General features: G+C 36.3%; 1 protein-coding gene across 2 annotated transcripts; it reads left to right on the top strand.

Annotated features, from left to right (window-relative positions):
• Positions 1-8,846: 8,846 nt before the first annotated feature.
• LOC107763321 (uncharacterized) lies at positions 8,847-17,623 on the top strand. Of its 2 annotated transcripts, XM_075250533.1 has the most exons (4): positions 8,847-9,439; positions 13,933-14,031; positions 16,796-17,040; positions 17,141-17,623. In XM_075250533.1, exons 1-4 carry the CDS (start codon positions 8,988-8,990, stop codon positions 17,380-17,382), a joined length of 1,038 nt encoding a protein of 345 aa, XP_075106634.1. In that variant the 5' UTR covers positions 8,847-8,987; the 3' UTR covers positions 17,383-17,623. The 2 variants fall into 2 exon arrangements, with proteins under 2 accessions (XP_075106634.1, XP_075106635.1); XM_075250534.1 differs by lacking the exon at positions 13,933-14,031 and having other exon boundaries at positions 8,849-9,439.
• The last annotated feature ends 2,444 nt before the right edge of the window (positions 17,624-20,067 follow it).

Raw genomic sequence — 20,067 nt, 5'->3', positions numbered from 1 at the left:
TTCTCACACATTTATATTCTTATAAATTTTCTTAGTTGTTCTTTATTAAATGAGTATATTTTTCAATATTACACGAAAAAATAATAATAAAAAATATTATCTGAGTAGGAAAGAAGTTCAAATATAATATAATAATATATTATTGTGAGAATTATTTTTCTCTATTTTGACGCTTTATGCAGTCCGTTTAACATTACTTTTTTTTTGATAATGGATATTATAGAGTGAAAATATATTACCAATATGGATGATTCTTATGAAATTGATTTTATTAAATCTTCATATATATTTGTAATAAGAATTTAGTTGAAAAGATTGTATTAATTTAAAATCATAACATAGAAGTTATTGTTGTCCAAAAAAATAAGTTATTACATTTATATCCTTTCCTTATGAGTTCTCTTAATTTAAAATCATAACATAGAAGTTATTGTTGTCCAAAAAAATAAGTTATTACATTTATATCCTTTCCCTATGAGTTCTCTTGTTTAATATTTTAAGGTTATTTTGATATGCTAATATTATATTCGTATTTTTATGATAATATAAGCTCTCTTGTTTCTAAATGAATTTGGACAATATAATACGTTTTCAAATGAAACTAGTAATATGATTTTTTTAAAAAGAATATCCTAAAAGTAATAGGATTGCATGGTTAAAAATATGTCCATATGCTTAATGTTTATCCTTGACTTATTTTTTCCCTATAAAAACTATTTTGGGTCCATCACAACATTTATGGCTGGTGGATCAATTTAGTTGTGAAAACATATCTTTGGATATATTGGCAAATTATTGTTTTATGAGTATTTTATATATATATATATATTTTTACAGATATCCATCTTTGCTACTTCTTGCTCATGCCATCCTGAATAAGATTTTGTTTTTCATGTGAACTGTCACATCTCTTTTTTCACCCGCGCCGCCGCAAAGGGGCGCGGAAGGGAGTTTTTCTAATTAAAGGACAATCGAAACATGATTTTATTTAAAGATTCAGAGTCGCCACTTGGGAGATTTGTGGTGTCCCAAGTCACCGGTTGAATCCCGAATCGAGGAAAAGAATGACTTTGTATTACAGTCTGCGCACCAGAAATCCGGATAAGGAATTCTGTTAACCATCTGAGAATATCAAACAAAATACGGACAGAAATGAAATTTAAACCAACTAACCGGAAATGAACAACGACGAACTCGAACGGAAACGGAGAACTCGAACCAAGACTGTCACCGACCTAACGGATCTCGACTCAACGAAAACCCACCTTCTCTTTTAACCTCGACGAACTCAGAACGACAAATGACGACCTCGACGGATTGAACCTGAAGAAACGACGAGACATCAGGTTGTTTGGACGTGAGGCTGTGTGTATGTGTGTTGAGCAGCAGCAGCCATGGCGGGCTGGCTGGAGCTGCGACTGGAGAGGGCGAAGCAGAAGAGGCAGCAGGTGAAGCTGGCTGGAACTCGACGGGAGGGCAGCAGTAGCGATAGTGGTTTGGGTGGTGTTCATGGCTGGACGTAGCAGAAGCGATGGTGGTCGTTTGGTTTCAATGGCGGACGGGGAGGCTGTTGAGGTGAAGCAGCAGCAGTGGACTGGCTGGAGCTTGATGAAGAAGACGAAGACGAAGAAGCAGCAAGGGTGGTCGACGGAGCAGCTGGGGTTTCAGCCGGCGATGGCTGTTCGTGGTTGGTCGACGAGGTTGCTACTGGTTTGGGGCGATGAAGGCGACGGACTGTTTGATTGACGGTGGAGCAGCTGGTCGTGAGGAGGAGGCTGGAACTGGAGCTTAGGGTCAGCCATGGGAGGGCAGCCATGGGAGCTTGGGACGATGGGAGGGGGGTGGTTTGGAGAAGAAGAAGAGGAGAGGGGGGGCGGGTGGTTAGGTTTTTTTAGGTTAGGGTTTTCAAAAATGAAAAATGAAAAAATGGAAGTAGGGGGGTTGGGATTTGTTTGGATTATGGGGCGGACTGGGTCGGGTCGACCCGGTGGGGGTTATTTGGTTTGGGCCTGGTTGATTTAAATTAAAGGTGGCCCAATCCGATTTTTTTCTTCTTTTATTGCTTCTTTTTTTCTTCTTCTTTTTTTTTCTTCATAAACTAAAACTAAATTCTAAAAATCCTAAATTATCCTATAGAACTAAATTAATTTATAAAAGTGCAAATTAACTCTCAATAACGATTAAAACACAATAGCAATTACGATAAAATCCCACAATTTGGACATTAAATGCTAAAAATGCAACGTGCAATATTTGTTTTATGATTTTTTGTTCTTGTAAAAACAAACTTAATTGCTCCTAATTGTAGAATTAAATCCTAAATGCAAATGCGACATATTTTTGTATTTTTTATTAATTTAATAAATAAACATGCATGGACAAATACAAATAATTATCAAAAATGCCACGAAAATTCTCAACATTGCACACCAAGGAAAATTGTTTTATTTTGAATTTTTTTGGGAGTAATTCTCTCATAGGGCAAAACTCACGTGCTTACATGAACTAATTTGGTACTTAACGAAACTTTTATTTCTTTAACATGTAATTATTATATATCTATGTCTGAAAATAATTATACTAATAGGATTTCTAAAAGTAATTATGTAGGATTTCTGACGTGTAGTATTATGTCCTAAAACTAATAGGAGTATAAGACTAATGTCTAGAATTCCGATTATGTCATTTTATTTTGATACATGAAAATTCCTTTTAAAAAAATACATGATTTATAGTGTATATATATCACAAACATATATTATATATTTTTCATGAAATATATGTATTTTATTTCATCAGAATATAAAGATGTATAATTTCGCTACATTACATTATATAAAAAGGTCCATGTATGGAAAGAAAAACAATCTGTAATGGAATGGATTGGTTTCCAACGAAAACATAAAACATGTCATGGAATGGATTAATGGAAAGAAAAAATAGGGAAAGATATTAAATACTATGTAATGACCCAAAAGGTCATCACTTATTTTAGAAAAAAATTCTATGTTCCGAGGCCTTAAAAACCCTTTATGTCTCAGCTTGATTTGCGTACGCAGTCCGGGAGCGTATCCGGAAAGTCATTATGTGAAAATCTATGAAAAATGATAAATTTTCCTTTTAAAATGAATTTAAGTTGATTTAGATCAATATTTTAGGTAAACGAACCCGTACTCGTGATTTGATGGTCCCGGAGGATCCATAAGAAAATATGGGACTTGGGCGTATGCCTGGAATCGAATTCCGAGGTCTCAAGCCCGAGAAATAATTTTTAAAAAAAAATTATTTTCTGCAATTTATATGAGTTTTTAGAAATGGAATATATTTGGAATTTGATGGTATCAGGCTCGTATTTTGGTTCCGGAGATCGGTACAGGTCTTATATGTGATTTAAGTCAAGACAGTAAAATTTGGTAAGAAACGGATGTCATATGACGTGATTCGGAACCTTAGTTGTAAAATTTGAAACTTTGAAAGTTCTTGAGATTTTCTTTGATTTTGATGCTAAATTCATAGTTATTGATGTTATTTTGGTGATTTGATTACACGAGCAAGTCTGTGTGATGTTTTTGGATTAGCGTGCTTGTTTGGTTTGGATCCCCGAGGGTTCGAGTGAGTTTTGGATAGGCCATTGAGTGGAATTGAACTTAGGAAGTTGCAGGTGTGCAAGCTTCGCAAATGCGAGCATTTATCGCAAATGCTACCTGTTCATCGCAAATGCGAAAGGTCATCGCAAATGCGAAGTGGACAGAATTTTCTTCAGTCTCGCAAATGCGATAAAATCTTGCAATTGCAACATCTGCGACCTACAAATTCATGACTTAGCCGAAAATCATTCATTTTTCAAACTCTTTCAAAACATAAACTCTTTTGGGTATCGATTGTAAGTTATTTATAACTCGTTTTCTTCAATCTTTAACATCTTTTCACATGATTTCAACTCAAAATCAAGGATTTACATGGGGGAAATTAGGTGTTTTGGGTAGAACCTAGGTTTTTCAAATTTTGAGGACTTGGACCTTGATTTGAGCTCCGATTTCAAAACAAATTATATATTTGAGTTCGTGGGGGAATGGGTAATCGAGTTTTGGTTCGAACCTCGGGTTTTGACCATGTGGGCCCGGGGTCAATTTTTGACTTTTTGGAAAAAACTTTAGAAAACCTATTTTCATGCATTGGAATGGATTCATTTAGCATTTATTGATATAGTTAAGTAACTTGTGGCTAGATACAAGCGAATTGGTGGTGGAATCAAGAGGTAAAACGATAGTTGAGGCTTGAATTGTGTTCGTGTCATCGAGGTAAGTGTTTGGTCTAACCTTAGCTCGAGGGATTAGGAGTTGTGTCCTATTTGCTATGTGCTAGTTATTGAGTACGACGTATAGGCATGGTGACGTGTATCTATACGTTGGTGTCAAACATGCTCATAAGTCTTATATTATGATTAATGTGATTCCGTTTATATTGTTCATGCTTTATGTGATGATTTCTATTGTTGAGCAATGCTAGTAGAAGTGATAGTTGTATTTGAACATTGAAGAGCGTTGGCTCAAGTTGTAAAGTGATTTGTGGAAGTATAATTGACAATTGAACCTTATAGAGCGTTGGCTCAAATTGTGAATTGAGTTGTGAAGTAAATGTGAAAAAGAAAAGAGGATTATGATATTGTCTCCCTTGCCGGGATGTTGTTATTTAATGTTGTCTCCCTTGCCAGGATGTTATTATTGATATTGTTTTCCCTTGCCGGGATATGACTGATGCACTATTGTTCCCTTGTCGGGATTTAATTGTAAATTTGTTGATTTCCTTGCCCTTATTGCTTTGTGATTGTTGTTTAGGTGAGGAAGAGTGTTAAAGCACGAAGGGTGATGCCGTGCATTTTTTTGGTGAGAGAGTGTTAAAGCACGAAGGGTGATACCGTGTATGATTTTGTGAGAAAGAGTGTAAAAGCACGAAGGGTGATGCCGTGCCGCACGATGTACAATTCCGTGCCGATTATATTGATTTTTATTTTGAGGACGAGAGTAAAAGCACGAAGGGTGATGCCGTGCAGATTATATTGATTCTGAAACATGTTTTTCGAGAAAGTCTCTCAAGAAGAGTAAGTTTTAATCAACTTACCTCGCTTTCGCGTTATTAACATTCACAAGCTTTCAACCTTCTTCCATCATTACAATGTTGATTAAAAAGCTCAACATTACCAACAAGTTGATATCTACAATTAGATATCCCAATTACATCAAAATATGACCTAAGATATTAATCAATGTCCCTATATGACTCTTAAATTGGCTACAAGCCTCCAACAACTCAAATCGCCAAATACATTTACAAGCTAGACCATTCAACTTCATCCTTATATTTTAATACCCATTCGAAGTCATTAATGATGCTACATCAATTGTCCAATGCCACAAGTTACTATTCATCATCTTCCATAATCAAAACTTGCACAATATACAATTCGGATGATTACTTAGTTGATCACTTCCATCTTTTGCTAACAATAATTCCATAGGTTCATTGTATTCAATCAATTTCATCACTAAGATTCACCATTCATCTTCTCTATTATTTTCCCAAAAATACTATTCATGCCATGAACTAGAGTTTTATAATCCAATCTTTCAACCAATAAAACTTGTAACAAATATTTCAAATACTTCTAACTACTCATAATAAACGAGTTTGAAGCATTAAAATTACCTTTAGTAGATCAATCTTGAAAAATCACAACTTTGGTGAATTTTGTGTTCTTGAGGCTTTGATGATGAAATCTAGAATTTGGATGTTAAAATGATGTTAGAACTCATGTATATTGAGTAATATCAACTCAAAACATCATTAAAAACTTACCTCGGTTGATTTGGACTAGATTTGAGCTCAAAATCGCCCCTTCACCTCAAGAACCCTAACCCCCCAACACTCAAAATACTCTCTCCCCCGACTTGGTATTTATAGGCCCAGATTTCTGGGCTTCGGACGCGATATGGACGCTATGGCAGCACTTCACTGCCAGCCTTTCTTTCGGAGGCGTCGCATCCGCAGGCTCCTCCGCCTGCCTTTGGTAATTTGGTCATAACTTGTAGGAATATCCAAATGATAAACGGTTTGAAGCGTTAGAAACTAGACTTAAAGATCTTTCATTTCATAGGTTGTCCATCACATATCTCTTTATACATATATAGATATGCTCGTCCAAAGTTAGGTATTGTGCGTACTTATTTGGAACTTTAGTTTACCATGTAATTTCCAATTTGACTTGGACTTAGGGCTATCCTTAGACCCCACATCACTTATAATATACCTCGTACACTTATTGTCATATTCAATTAATATCCATCATATTAATAGTCCTCGTCTGCATATAAAATAATGTAATTAGCACACATCAACTTTCTTAATAGCACTTAAGTACTTCGAAATTTTCCGGGGTGCTACAAATGTATTTTCTCACATGAATAATTATATGTTGCACTTTCAAGAGAGATATCATTATCCACAACAAGAGTTTTGGTTATGACAGAGCAACCAAAGTATTAGAAAAAAATATACACAAAAAAGACACCATCTTTAAATAACTATTTGGTAAGATATCATCACATTAGATATCTTTAAACTACAATACATAACTATCTACTTAACATGACTAAAATTGATCAATTATGTAAGTTCAGATGATGTCCTTTCATTTTGAAGTCACGTATTATGCTAATGTAATAATATTTTTTGGCGTTTAGATGATTGTCATTATATATAAAATTTCTCTCATAAATTAAATTTTATTATTCTTTCATATAAATAAATATTTAAATCATCACGTGCCATTATTAACGTGCAACATAGATTTATAGATACTAGTAAAATAAAATACATATATTTCTTGAAGAAAATGTAATGTATGTTTGTGGTATCTATACATCATAAATCATGTATTTTTTAGGGAAATTCATGTATATATGCATATGTTGTTAATACACGTCTTTATATTTAAATATATATTATCGATCCATTCCATAACAGATTTTTTTTATACATGAACCTTTTTATTCAGCTTAATTCTAGAAAAATTACATATCTGTAAATTCTATTGAAATATATTAAAGGTTTATTTTGATTTAAAACAAAATTGTATAGAAAAAAGTTAAAAACTCCAAAAAAGAAATACTAAGAGCCCGTTTGGACGTAAGAATTTTTTTACTTTTTTCGAAAAAATTTCACTTTTTTCGAAATTAGTGTTTGGCCATCAAATTTCAAATTTTCATTTGAAGAGGAATTTTAAAATTTTTTGAAAAATTGAAAAATTCCAAAAAGCTGCTTTTCAAAATTTACACTCAGTCTACTCACAAAACTTAAAAAATAACCCAAAATTATATTCATGTCCAAACATACCTCTAGTTTTCAAATATCATTTTCACTTGAAAAAAAATAATTTTTTTTTGGAATTTTACAATTCTTATATCCAAACGCCCACTAAAGTTCTCATTTTGTAGAGGAAATTATTTTTGAGATATTCTTCTTTCAGAATCTTTGATATATTTGGACAAGTGTTATTTATGGAAGAGAAAAAAAAAGTATGGAAGAGTAAGGAAAAAAAAATGTAGTAAAAAGTATATTAATGCAGAGGGATCCTTCGTTAATGGAGTTATCAACGTGAAAGTGTTAAAAAAGTAAAAAATGTGCTATTTTTGGAATAAATAAAGCCTACTATCATTTATGAGAATAGTTTTTAAAAAGGGATCAAGCATGTAAAAAACTCAAAAATATACTAATATTTTTTGGGGGTGATTTTTAACTTTTGTCTGCGGAACTCTAAAATCAAATGTTAAAAGCAAACAATACTTGTTAAAATTGAAGTTTTGCACATGACCAAAAGGAAAAAAAATTCAAGACCATCTACTATGCAGGGTATTTGTGTACTTTAACCGTTGAAATCGGGACACAATTAAAACATAGTAATTGTTTTTTGAACTTATAATTGAAAATTGAGGCAAATCCAAAAGTAATTAAAAAATACAAAAAGTTAGAATTTATAACCATTATGAATTTTGAACTAAAAAAAGTAAAATTCTATGACAAAATTATTTGCGATTTAGGACACTGTCATGGAGTTCATGTTTTTTAATCTTCGAAATCCATGACACTATTATGCATGTCAAATTTGAGACAATATCCTATTTCTTCACTTGTTTAAGTTCGAAATTCATGAAACTGTCATATTATTTTTGCATTAAAAATGACTACTTTTCATCGATTTTGTTAACACTGGCTATTTTTCAAAAACTCGTCCGAAAAGGGATAAGCCCATAAAATTTTTACTCCAAAACCTGGGCCTGGATCAACAGTATCCATTAACCCGAATGGGGAGAAATTTAAAAATAACCAGATTTACAACTGGTCGTTCAAAAATAGCCCATTTTCAAAAGTAATCGAAATTTAGCCACTTTTCATGTAAAGATAAATCTGAGCGAAAACACTGTTCAAAATCCGAAAAATACGTAAATATACTGGAGTTCCAGCATATTATACTGGAGTTCCAGTATAAGTATGCTGTAACTCCAGCATAATATACTGGAGTTTCACCAAGTATAATTGTCCAGTATAATATACTGGAGTTTGGAGCATCGGTGCTCCAGTCTCCAGTATATTATACTGGAGTCAGCAAAGCATACCGATCCAGCATAATATGCTGGACTCCATACACAGGTGCACCGAACTCCAGTATATTATGCTGGACCGGTCTCTGTTGCAGCAAAATAATTATTATTTTTCATTGACTTCGTAAACGGTGGCTATTTTTGAATCAGCGGTACGAAAACCGGCTATACCGTTCTATTTTTACACCCGAATGAGGTTCCTGCTCTATCCCATTGAAACCGTAAAACCCCAAACTTTCCTCTGTATCACAGAAACCCTCCCTTCTGTATCCCCATACTTCATATTTTCCAGTAATTGAAAAACTCTTTCCTTTGAAACTGATATTCCAAATGATTCTTCCGATAAATCCAGCAAATAAATTATCCTTTAAACGCTGCATTAAAGATGGAGATTTGGTAATTGTATACGAAAGACATGATACAATGAAAGCAGTAAAAGTCAGTGAGGATGGTGTTCTACAGAATCGTTTTGGTGCATTTAAGCATTCGGAATGGATAGGAAAACCATTTGGATCTAAAGTTTTAAGTAACAAAGGAAGTTTTGTTTACTTGTTAGCTCCAACTGCAGAGTTGTGGACATTGGTTTTAAGTCACAGAACTCAGATTCTTTATATAGCTGATATTAGTTTTGTTGTTATGTATTTGGAGATTGTTCCTGGTTGTTTGGTGCTTGAATCTGGGACTGGTAGTGGATCTTTGACTACTTCACTTGCTAGGGCTGTGGCTCCCACTGGTCATGTTTATACCTTTGATTTCCATGAACAGAGAGCTGCTTCAGCTAGGTAAGGTTCTTAATATCATGTTTATATATGTTTTCTATACTATGTTTGGAACTTAATTTGTGGATTTACGGTCATTAAGTTTTCAATTGTTCTAGCCAGTGGCGGAGCCAGGAATTTATATGAAGGAATTTAAAAAAAGATTACTAGAATGTCACACTAGGGTTTGCATATGTGGCCAAAAGCATATTTTGTACCCCTTTGCCACTACACTAGAATATCTTCTTATGGCAAGGGGATTCAACAGTTTATATATGATAAAAAAAGTCTTTTTGTTCTATTTGCACAGTATCACTTGCTTGAACCTAGCTCCGGCCCTGGTTCTAAGGTGATTTGTGCCAAGCTTTGGCTGGTTTTAAGTGTATCTAGGATCCTTTACAGTCATTCTAGTGCAACATGTTAATTTTAGAAGATGTTTTAAGATTCATGCTGAACACAATTTAGTAGTAGGGGCATTGTTCAAGAGGTTATAGAAGTGTGAATCCTTTTTTTTTTTGACTCGGGCTGTTTTACTAAGGAGACTGTATTCATTGGAAATCTTCTGTTTGCAGTTTTTTTTGTGCTTGATTAAGATGTAATTGGGTTTCAAGAGTTAACTCTAGACGGTAGAAACCTAGGGCAACAAACATCTTCCCCTGCAGCCTCTGTGATGTGAAAGTGTAGAACTACCACCATCATTGTGCACTAGTGAGCAAAGGTTTCAAGAGTTAACAGAGAAAAATTGTCCAACACTTACACTTAGTTCAAACAAATTTACAAAAGCTCAATTATGTATGTTTACTCTAATAAAAACTCTATCCCCATGTTGAATAGCGTGGACAAGTTGAGAGCCATCACTATAGATCAACCCTTCTTTGCAATACCATACAATCTCCATTAACTCCTCAAGCTTCACAATTCTGTGCATCAGACTATTGTAAGCTCCTGGAGCAGTAGGTCAACAGGTGCAATGCTTTCAGCAGGTGTTGAGACTCTTAAGTCCACTTGATCTGCAACAACAGAGAAGAAAAATACCGGCCCTCTTTACTTATTCTGTCTAGAGAAAACATCATTAATCACCAATCTCAAAGCAGCATGACAGGCAGTATGTCTCATAGGATACAACAAATTAAACTCTTACCTGAATGAAGATGGGAAACTGTAGCTGGACAAGGATGGGCAATTAAAACATTGTTCAGTGTATAAGGCGATACAGTTGTATTGAGTTGAGGTGACTGACATCCTTGAGATTTCAGTAAGTAGCATGATTTTCAAGGATGTCATCTAATAGCTGAAAGTGAATTTGCTTTCTGTGAGTATGAAATGATAAATTTGTGTTGGGAGTTGCCCCTTTTATATGCACTTAACTGCAAACGAGAAGGATTTAACAATACTTCAGCTGAGCCAAGTCAGTATTAAGACAGCTAGTTAAACAGTAATATTGACAGCTTACTTTCCCAAGTAGAACTAAAACATGACCACGATACAACGAGAAGATATGAAGGAACATCATTATGCTGAAGCAGACTGTTTCCTGATTTTTGAAACCACAAATTTTATGTTTTTTTAATATCCATGCACCATACTCTGTGCTCTGTGGTATTCTGAAATAAACAAGTTTTTAAACCTCAGCTTTGCAGGGTGTTTGTATGATAGCTGAAGTGTGTAAAGTTGCTTTGTTAGTTCAAAAGATGATCCATAGACAGTTTTTGAAGATCAGTAACTAGTTAACATCAGCCTTTAGTTTCTTCCTAAGAGTTCCCCCAGTGTAGTTCAAAGAACTAGTTTCTCACCGGTAGTAAGCTTTCTTAGCTAGTGATAACGAACCTTAACATAATAGAACAGGATCTTTTCGAAACTTCAAATGCACAGTTGGAAGGTATTAATAGAAAATTAACTTTTTGCTCTTTTAAAAGTGCAAAGTATAATCCAGTATGGGAGGACTAAGTAATTGAAAGTGACATAACTGTTTGACCAAAAAAGTATGAGACCTTTTTTGTTAAACTAATTAAATAAGAAGATAGAGGGTAAATCCTAGTTAAGGATAATTAATTCTAGATATGAGATGAATAATATAAATAGAAAAACATAATTGAGTATAAATGCTGGAAGTGAGTATGGCCAAATTTAATAGCATAAAAAAAGTGCATTAAGTAACATTAAATGGCAATAAAATGCAAATAAAGGAAAAGATTCACCCAATCTTGAGTGAGACGGATCCTCTTTCATTTGATAAAGATGAATGATAGACAAATACAAGAACCTTAGTACCCTTGTTGGATCTGATGGAAGGTATGGGATCACAGATCCTCTAATCTCTTTAGAGATGTGTTTATCTATTTTCTAGAGAGAGAGTCTCCCCCTCTTGAGAAGTCCTTTCTTCCTCTTCATAAGGGGTATCCCTAGAAAACCCTAAAAAGTACAATTAGAGGGAATATCCAGTAGAATATTCCCTTTGAGGATTTCAAAGCAAACTAGCCGTTACATCTATCTGCACTGCTCGACCTCGGCCTTATAGATCACTGCTCGACCTCGGCCTTATAGACCACTGCTCGACCTCGGCCAATTGTCTCTGCATGTCGAATTTCTCTGATCTGATTTTGACCCATATAGTTAGTCCCTCCGCTTATCGAGGTCGTCTTTTGGTCGAGCTCGGTGAGCGGACTTCATTAATCGTAGTTCGAGAAATTCGGATGGGGAGGTCGACTAGTATGGATCGCGGCTGAGGGTGTCTATCTTCAGGTCAAAGACGCGGGCTGAACTTGAGCAGAGTTCGATCAAGGCCAATGACTCGAGTGATGAGTTAATCGAGAAGACAGTAGAGTTGGAAAAGGCCGACGAGGCCGGGATGACGGCTTTGACAAGGACGGCGGCATCAGAGGAGGTCATACGCGTCCTCAGATCTGGACGGGCGATTCGGCCCTTGTGAGATGCCTTTTCTGATACTTCTTTTGATTTGGAATGCTACTTTTGGTGCTCATTCCTGATTCTATTTTTCTTTTTCTTGAACGTTTTCCTCGATTGATGGTTTCAAAGGAATCGTTGGTAGGCGTTAATTCGAACGTGATTGAGTGTTTTTGATTGGTTCGAGCGAAGTCAAACGTTGCCCTATTCAACTCGAACAAGGTCTGGCTGTGAATCAAGTTTGAACTAGGTCGAGGAAGAGTTGAATTTGAGTGAAGTCGAATGTTAATTGGGCGAGGCCGAATGTTAATTTGAGCGAGGTCGAATGTGATTCGGGCGAGGCGGTCGAATGTTAATTCGGACGAGGCGGCCGAATGTGATTCGAGCGAGGCCGGATGTTAATTCGGGCGAGGAGGCCGAATGTTAATTCCGAATATGATTTGAGCGAGGAGGCCGAATGTTAATTTGAGCGAGGAGGCCACATGTTAATTCGGGCGAGGAGGTCGAATGTTAATTCGGGCAAGGTGGTCGAATGTTAATTTGGGGGTGGCGGCCGAATGTGATTCGAGCGAGTAGGTCGAATGTTAATTCGAGCGAGGTGGAATGTGATTCGGGCGAGGAGGCTGAATGTTAATTCGAGCAAAGTCGAATGTGATTCGGGCGAGGCGTCCGAATGCTAATTTGGGCAAGGAGGCCGAATGCTAATTCGGGCGAGGCCGAATGTTAATTCGAGCAAGGTCGAATGTTAATTCGAGCGAGGTCGAATGAATGTTATTTCGGGCGGGGAGGTCAAATGTTAATTCGGGCGAGGAGGTCAAATGTTAATTCGAGCGAGGAAGAGGCGGCCGAATGTTAATTCGGGCGAGGCGACCCAATGTGATTCAGGCGAGGAGGTCGAATGTTAATTCAGGCGAGGCCGAGTGTTGATTCGGGAGAGGAGGCCAAGTATTTAATTCGGGCGAAGAGGCCGAATGTTAATTTGAGCGAGGAGGCCAAATGAATGTTAATTCGGGCGAGGAGGCCGAATATTTAATTCGGCGAGGCGGCCGAATATTTAATTCGGGCGATGCGGCCGAATGTTAATTCGGGCGAGGAGGTCGAATGTGATTCGGGCGAGGCCGCCGAATGTGAATTCGGGCGAGGCGGCTGAATGTTAATTCGGGCGAGGCGGCCGAATGTTAATTCAGGCGAGGCCGAATGTTGGTTCGGGCGAGGCCGAGTGTTGATTCGAGCTAGGCGGAATGTAACTTGTGTAATTGATGCAGCGTTGCTTTGGCGAAAATGCGGGTGAGCTTCATGCACTTATGCTTTGCTTACGCATATCGGAGGGATTTACATGTTTTCCGGGCTGGCAATCCAGTCCCAGTCTATATGGTCTCTTGGCGTCTTCGTTTTTTTTTTCTTTCTATATGATGGCGATCGTTCCCTCTTCGCGCATCCGAGAGAATGCTCCTGCTTCTATCCCACTTAGAAAAATAGTCAGTTAAACCAAATGAAATCGTTCGTTACCTCGATTTGATCGGTCAACGAGTAGGGAGGAATGTAGAATCTTTCCTTAAAGAAAGAATAGAGCGTGAGGAGCGGCCTAGTATTTCTGACATGTTGATTTTCAGATGTCCGAGAATGAGCGTTGCACCAGGAAGAGCACCAAGCGCAGGAAGGAAGAGTCCACCAGTAAGACCTGGCCCTTCTCTGTTTCAGCAGAAAGCGAGGTAATTCCATGTTCACAACCACTACTGCCGCCGTGAACTCCATGATAAGAAAGAGAAACACAAAGAACTGGAGATGATACGTCTGGAAAATCACTGGTTAATTCCATCTCCAGATTAAAAATAAAAGTTCAGCATAATAGATAAAATTATTTAACAGAAGCACCACCAATTCTCTAAATTTGCAATATTCATCTTGAAGAACTCATTCTTTTTCCACAATGACAAGCAGAAAGAGGAACTTCTGTTACGAGTGAGGCTTATATTTTCTAGACTAAATGACTGCTCAGGAGATGAAGTTCAATCTGAATCCCCTAAAAGCTTAAAGGCCCAAATTCCTTCTGTAATCAAGAAAGAATCTGAACATAGTTATACTGGACATGCATGTTTCTGAATGGACAGCGAGAAGCAACTACACTGTCCATCCTCTGTCTGAATCTGTATTTACAAAAGAAGTATCGTGACTCGACAAAAGCTAACAAGGCAGCAGCGGCAACAAACACCATCAACGCCGGAGATAATTTTCCGGCAAGTTTTTACGGCATTGTTCAAACTAAAGGTCGCTGGAATTTTTTCTTTTTCGGCCAGATCTAGATCTGGATAGATTTTGATCCTCTTTTTGTGCGGCAATCCCAAACAGCAACGCTACTTTACGAACTCGCTAGAATTGAATTTTAGATCTAGAGGAAACTAAAATTTTAACTAGAAGATCCCCACAGACGGTGCCAAATTGTTTGATAAAAAAAGTATGGAACCTTTTTTGTTAAACTAATTAAATAAGAAGATAGAGGATAAATCCTAGTTAAGGATAATTAATTCTAGATCTGAGATGAATAATATAAATAGAAAAACATAATTGAGTATAAATGCTGGCAGTGAGTATGGCCAGATTTAATAGCATAAAAAAATTGCATTAAGTAACATTAAATGACAATAAAATGCAAAAGGAAAAGATTCACCCAATCTTGAGTGAGACAGATCCTCTTTCATTTAATAAAGATGAATGATAAACAAATACAAGAACCTTAGGACCCTTGTTGGATATGATGGAAGGTATGGGATCACAGATCCTCTAATCTCTGTAGAGATGTGTTTATCTATTTTCTAGAGAGAGAGTCTCCCCCTCTTGAGAAGTCCTCTCTTCCTCTTTATAAGGGGTATCCCTAGAAAACCCTAAAAAGTACAATTAGAGGGAATATCCAGTAGAATATTCCCTTTGAGGATTTCAAAGCAAACTAGCCGTTACATCTATCTGCACTGCTCGACCTCGGCCTTATAGACTACTGCTCAACCTCGGCCACTTGTCTCTGCATGTCGAATTTCTCTGATCTGATTTTGACCCATACAATAATAATGCTAGACAGTTCCACATCATGCCCACATACAAAAAATAAATAAAAATATAGTCTAGTCACGTGACCCTAGATCTCAATTTTATTGGACTTTGCTTCGCTACTACAGCCAAGTCTCACTGGCAATAGCAAGAGTATGTAAAGACAACCTTTAGGAGCCAAGATGACCAGAAACAAACCATTTTCATAGCACACTGGACTATATAATAACCATACAACTGAATTTAATCGGACGTGTTTTTAATCTACAGTGTTTTAGCACATTAAAATAATCATGAGCGATATACAAAGTCATTGGTATATTTATGAGAAAGCTTACAGAGTATGTAACAAAGTCTTACTTGCTCAAAGTTGTTCATAGTTGCCGCAAAACGATATACCCTGCTCCTCGTCGCGTCTGGTTGCACAATGTTCTGTGAGGGAAAGTTAATATTTCCATTGCAAATTCTTTTTGTGAGGAAAGCATCTATCCCAGTTAATGGTTCGTTTGGACTTCAAGGGGTAAGCAGGTGATGTAGTATGTGACCCCAAAGGAAGGAAGTGAAAGTAGCTAGCAGCATTTACGTGATAGCTGAGCCATATTAAAGGAAATTTATCAAGAAAGAAAATTTATGTTAGTTAGTGTTCAAGGCAAATATTGCAGGGGAAAATGTCAACCACATACTACTTCAGTCATCTTATCGACTATGGTCAACAATCTAGAATTTGTTTAGAGTGGAAATAGTGATGCCTTTTACTGGCAAGCGCAATTGGGGAAAAAGAATTAAAAGCATTTGATGGGACCAATAATTAAGTACTATCTCTTTTTTGATAAACAAGAAATCTCTGGGGGCTAGCTGGTTCACAGTTCGAAACTCGGGAATAATAGGTCCACCAATCTACCCTTCTCCACTTCTATTGAGCAAGTACATAGGACTGTGTACTCTCTCTTCTTTTTTCTCTCTTTCTCTCTTTTATAAATCTTTGGAGCACATATGACATTCTCACTAGCGTAGATGATTGGATGGATGCACCAGTAGATAGAACGCCATATTACATGTGTGGCTTTCTATTTTCTTAATATTTTGTTATGGCTTTCTATTTGATATATATTGTCTACTATGTCGTCACCGAGCTGCTATCGATGAAATTTTCTTATAAGAAAAGAAAGGAACTTATGGCTTATTTGAATTTGCTTTCTTCTATTTCATTACTTGTTGTTTTCACTGTCACACAATGAACCTCCCAAAGAAAGGTAATTTTATAGTAGGCTTAGATCTGTCCAAGAGTTGCAATAATGTCTTTCTTTTTCCAAAATCCCCCAGCGCTGCATGTCTGTATAAAAGAGGGAAAAGAGAGAGATCCCATTATAATTTTGTACTAATTTTGTTTCATTTATTTTAGTTTAACTTGGTCTTTAAAATTTCCACCTGTAGGGAGGACTTTGAAAGGACAGGGCTGAGCAATCTGGTCACAGTAGGAGTAAGAGATATACAGGGGGAAGGGTTCCCTGATGAGTTTTGTGGGCGGGCAGATTCAGTATTCCTCGACCTTCCTCAACCTTGGCTTGTCATTCCTTCTGCTGGAAAAATGTTGAAACCAGATGGGGTATTGTGCTCCTTTTCTCCATGCATTGAGCAAGTACAACGCTCTTGTGAAGCACTCAAATCACATTTTACTGGTAAGTTATTTTTCCTGGAGACTTTAGCTCAATTCAGTCAAGAAAACTGCTATATAAAAACTACAGACTCTCATGTGGCAAGTGTTTTTGCTTTGTGTAGATGTAAGAACATTTGAAGTGCTTCTACGCACCTATGATGTTAGACAAAGGATAATAGAGAGCTGCCTAGTTAATGAAGGAGATTCTAATGAGCGCCCTCCACGAAAGAGGAGGCAGGGTTCTGCTGAAGGAAACAATGGGATTGAATGCACTTCTTCTCCTACTGTGATGATTAGGCCTTCTGGTGAAGCAAGAGGTCATACTGGCTATTTGACATTTGCTAGACTCAAATGTTTTGCGTAATATGCTTCATCAAAGATCCAATTTTTGTGGTGGCGCACACTTTTCGTGCTTATGTTGTGCTTATTTCTTGATTATTCGACAAGTAGAATTCTTGCAGTTAACAGCTATTAAAGAGCAGACTAACCAAAAGAGATATCAGACAGTTTTGCTCAAGATTTGACAAAAAGAAAGAAAAGGTGCTTCTACTCGAATTTTATAGTGTGTTATAATTTTGCTTTCTGCATTGTTTCTTCTAATCCCATTTTTTAAGTGCTGGAGGTACCCTGCATGTTTTCTTCTTCTTTTGGTTTTTACTTGATTGTAATTCTGGTTTCCTTCGCCGTTAAGTAGTTCTAGACTAGTGGTCGCAAAATGGATAAAAATAACAGTTATCCATCCACATTATCCGCTGAAAAATGGATAATGAACTTTTTAAAAACGGGTCATATATGAATAAGAATCATATTATCCAGTTAGAAAATGGATAACCGATTGATAATTAATGAGTTTAACTTTTATATTTGTAAAGACTCAAATTAGGGGTTCCTCAAGCTTTACCCTAAAAGTGATCATATTCAAAAAGCTTGATAATATGAGTAATATGGTTACCCATATTATCCACTGGTTAACCCATTTACTATCTTCATGGGATGGATAATTTATTCATTTTTACATGGGAGAAATTCAAAAATAGCCAGATTTACAGGTGGTCATTCAAAAATAGCTACAATTTTAAAAGTAATCGAAATTTAGCCACTTTTCATGTAAAGATAAATCTGAATGAAAACACTGTTCAAAATCCGGAAAAATACTCCAGCATAATATACTGGAGTTCCAGTATAATATACCGGTCCAACATAATATACTGGAATTTGGAGCACCGGTGCTCCAGTCTCCAGTATACCGGAGACAGCAAAGTATACGAGTCCAGCATAATATGCTGGAAGTTCATACACAGGTGCATCAAACTCCAGTATATTATGCCGGACCGATCTCTATTGTAGCAAAATAGTGGCTATTTTTCATTGACTTGATAAACGTTGGCTATTTTTAAATGACCAGTCCGAAAACTGGCTAAATCGTGCTATTTTAACTTTTTACATTACCCGTTTTCGACCCGACTCGCATGTTTGCCACCCCTACTCCAGGCCTAGGAAAGTCTCAGCCGCGATTGTCAGGTCATTTTCCGAGAATTGCTAGTTTGCACCAAGTAAATTGAAAATGTCAATTGTTAAAAAATGTCAAAAATGTCGAATGCCAAATGAATTAGGATAAGCTAAAATCTTGTCGAAAAGTATGATAAAAACTGTTGAAAGCGATTATAACTATTTCTGGGTGTAAATCGCCGGGCAAAAGAGGGTAAAAAAACTTTGAGAAAGTGACAATAACAGTCACAGCAAGTCAGGTCACATTAGATTGTGACCACAAAGCTCTGATCACAATACTTCCACATTTCAGAAATACCACACACTCTGGCTATTGATATTAACTTAACTTTCAACAATTGGATATTTATTTGGATAATAATGATGAGAGTAATAATAATTGTTCATCTGGTCCCACCGAAGTTACATGTGAATGTGATTAATTTTAACCAGCCGACATAAGCAAGATATGTCTAAACGACGTCGTATCTGCTATGCCACGCCAAGGAATGAGTGTCAACCATCAGTGCTGTGCTGTAAAGAATTTCACCTTCCATTAAGCTCCCCTAGCATGATTGGGGCGGCTCGACGAGTTTTGTGGCCTAAAGAAAGAAGTCAAACTTTTTCACTTCACATAACCTTTTTTAAACTTATACATAGTCTATTAGGTGTAATAAAAAATAGCCCCCCCCCCCCTCCCCATAAATGTGGAGTCTAAAGCAGTTGTTTTACTTGCTTTAGGGAAGGGCCGTTCCTAAGCGAGATACGTTAAATACTTAGAGGCCGTTTGGTAGCTGGTTACGAGAAAAGTTATATATGTATTGAGGGCAACATAATTTATACAATGTTTGGTAATCATTAGTTATTTTGTATAAAATTCAGCATAACTAATACTATGTTTGGTAATCATTTTATTATTCTACATAAATAATAGATGTATAAATTATGACTCAATCCGTGTATTATTTTATGCGGGGTAGAAGATGGAATAATTAATACATGTATTAGTAATACATGGATAAAATATTAAAATGACAAATTACCTCTATCACTTTACACATAATGGTTTCCTTCGATAGATTGATCTGTATCAAGCCCTTTGGAGAGCAAGCATGGAGATATTGATGCGTCACTCCTAGGCTCTTCCTCTGCTCAATCTATTAGAGACAAAATTAATAAATAAGTATTTTATTTTAAAATTTATATAATGTATATCAATTTCTTATATAACAAACCAAATATTCAAAAAAAATAATTCCTACATAACTAATCCACGTATAACTAATCTCTGCATTACTTATTCTTGCATAACTGATACCTGCATAACTATAACCATCAACCAAACGACCCTTATAGTGTTTGGTATTTACACCAAGCCGATCAATTAAATTGTAGCAGTTATATTTCCTTCGTCCCAATTTATGTGATACTGTTTTATTGGACATAGAGTTTACCGGCTAGACATTGTCTATATCTAGGAAGCTTTTCACATCTGGGGTATTGCTCGGCAGGTCATTTTCCTAGAATTGCTAGCTCGTTAAGTTCATCAATTAAGTTAGAA

This window comes from Nicotiana tabacum, chromosome 3 (genome assembly GCF_000715075.1).
Source record: "Nicotiana tabacum cultivar K326 chromosome 3, ASM71507v2, whole genome shotgun sequence".
NCBI lineage: Eukaryota > Viridiplantae > Streptophyta > Magnoliopsida > Solanales > Solanaceae > Nicotiana > Nicotiana tabacum.
The sequence above is the reverse complement of the archived record's forward strand: the minus strand, read 5'-3'. Positions and strand labels throughout refer to the sequence as shown.

Bases quoted from the DNA above. Each gene is read 5' to 3' on its own strand.
- LOC107763321 (XM_075250533.1), top strand. From the start codon at position 8,988: ATGATTCTTCCGATAAATCCAGCAAATAAATTATCCTTTAAACGCTGC. The intron at 9,440-13,932 runs GTAAGGTTCTTA...GTTGATTTTCAG, and splicing joins CAGAGAGCTGCTTCAGCTAG to ATGTCCGAGAATGAGCGTTG. The intron at 14,032-16,795 runs GTAATTCCATGT...TTCCACCTGTAG, and splicing joins CTGTTTCAGCAGAAAGCGAG to GGAGGACTTTGAAAGGACAG.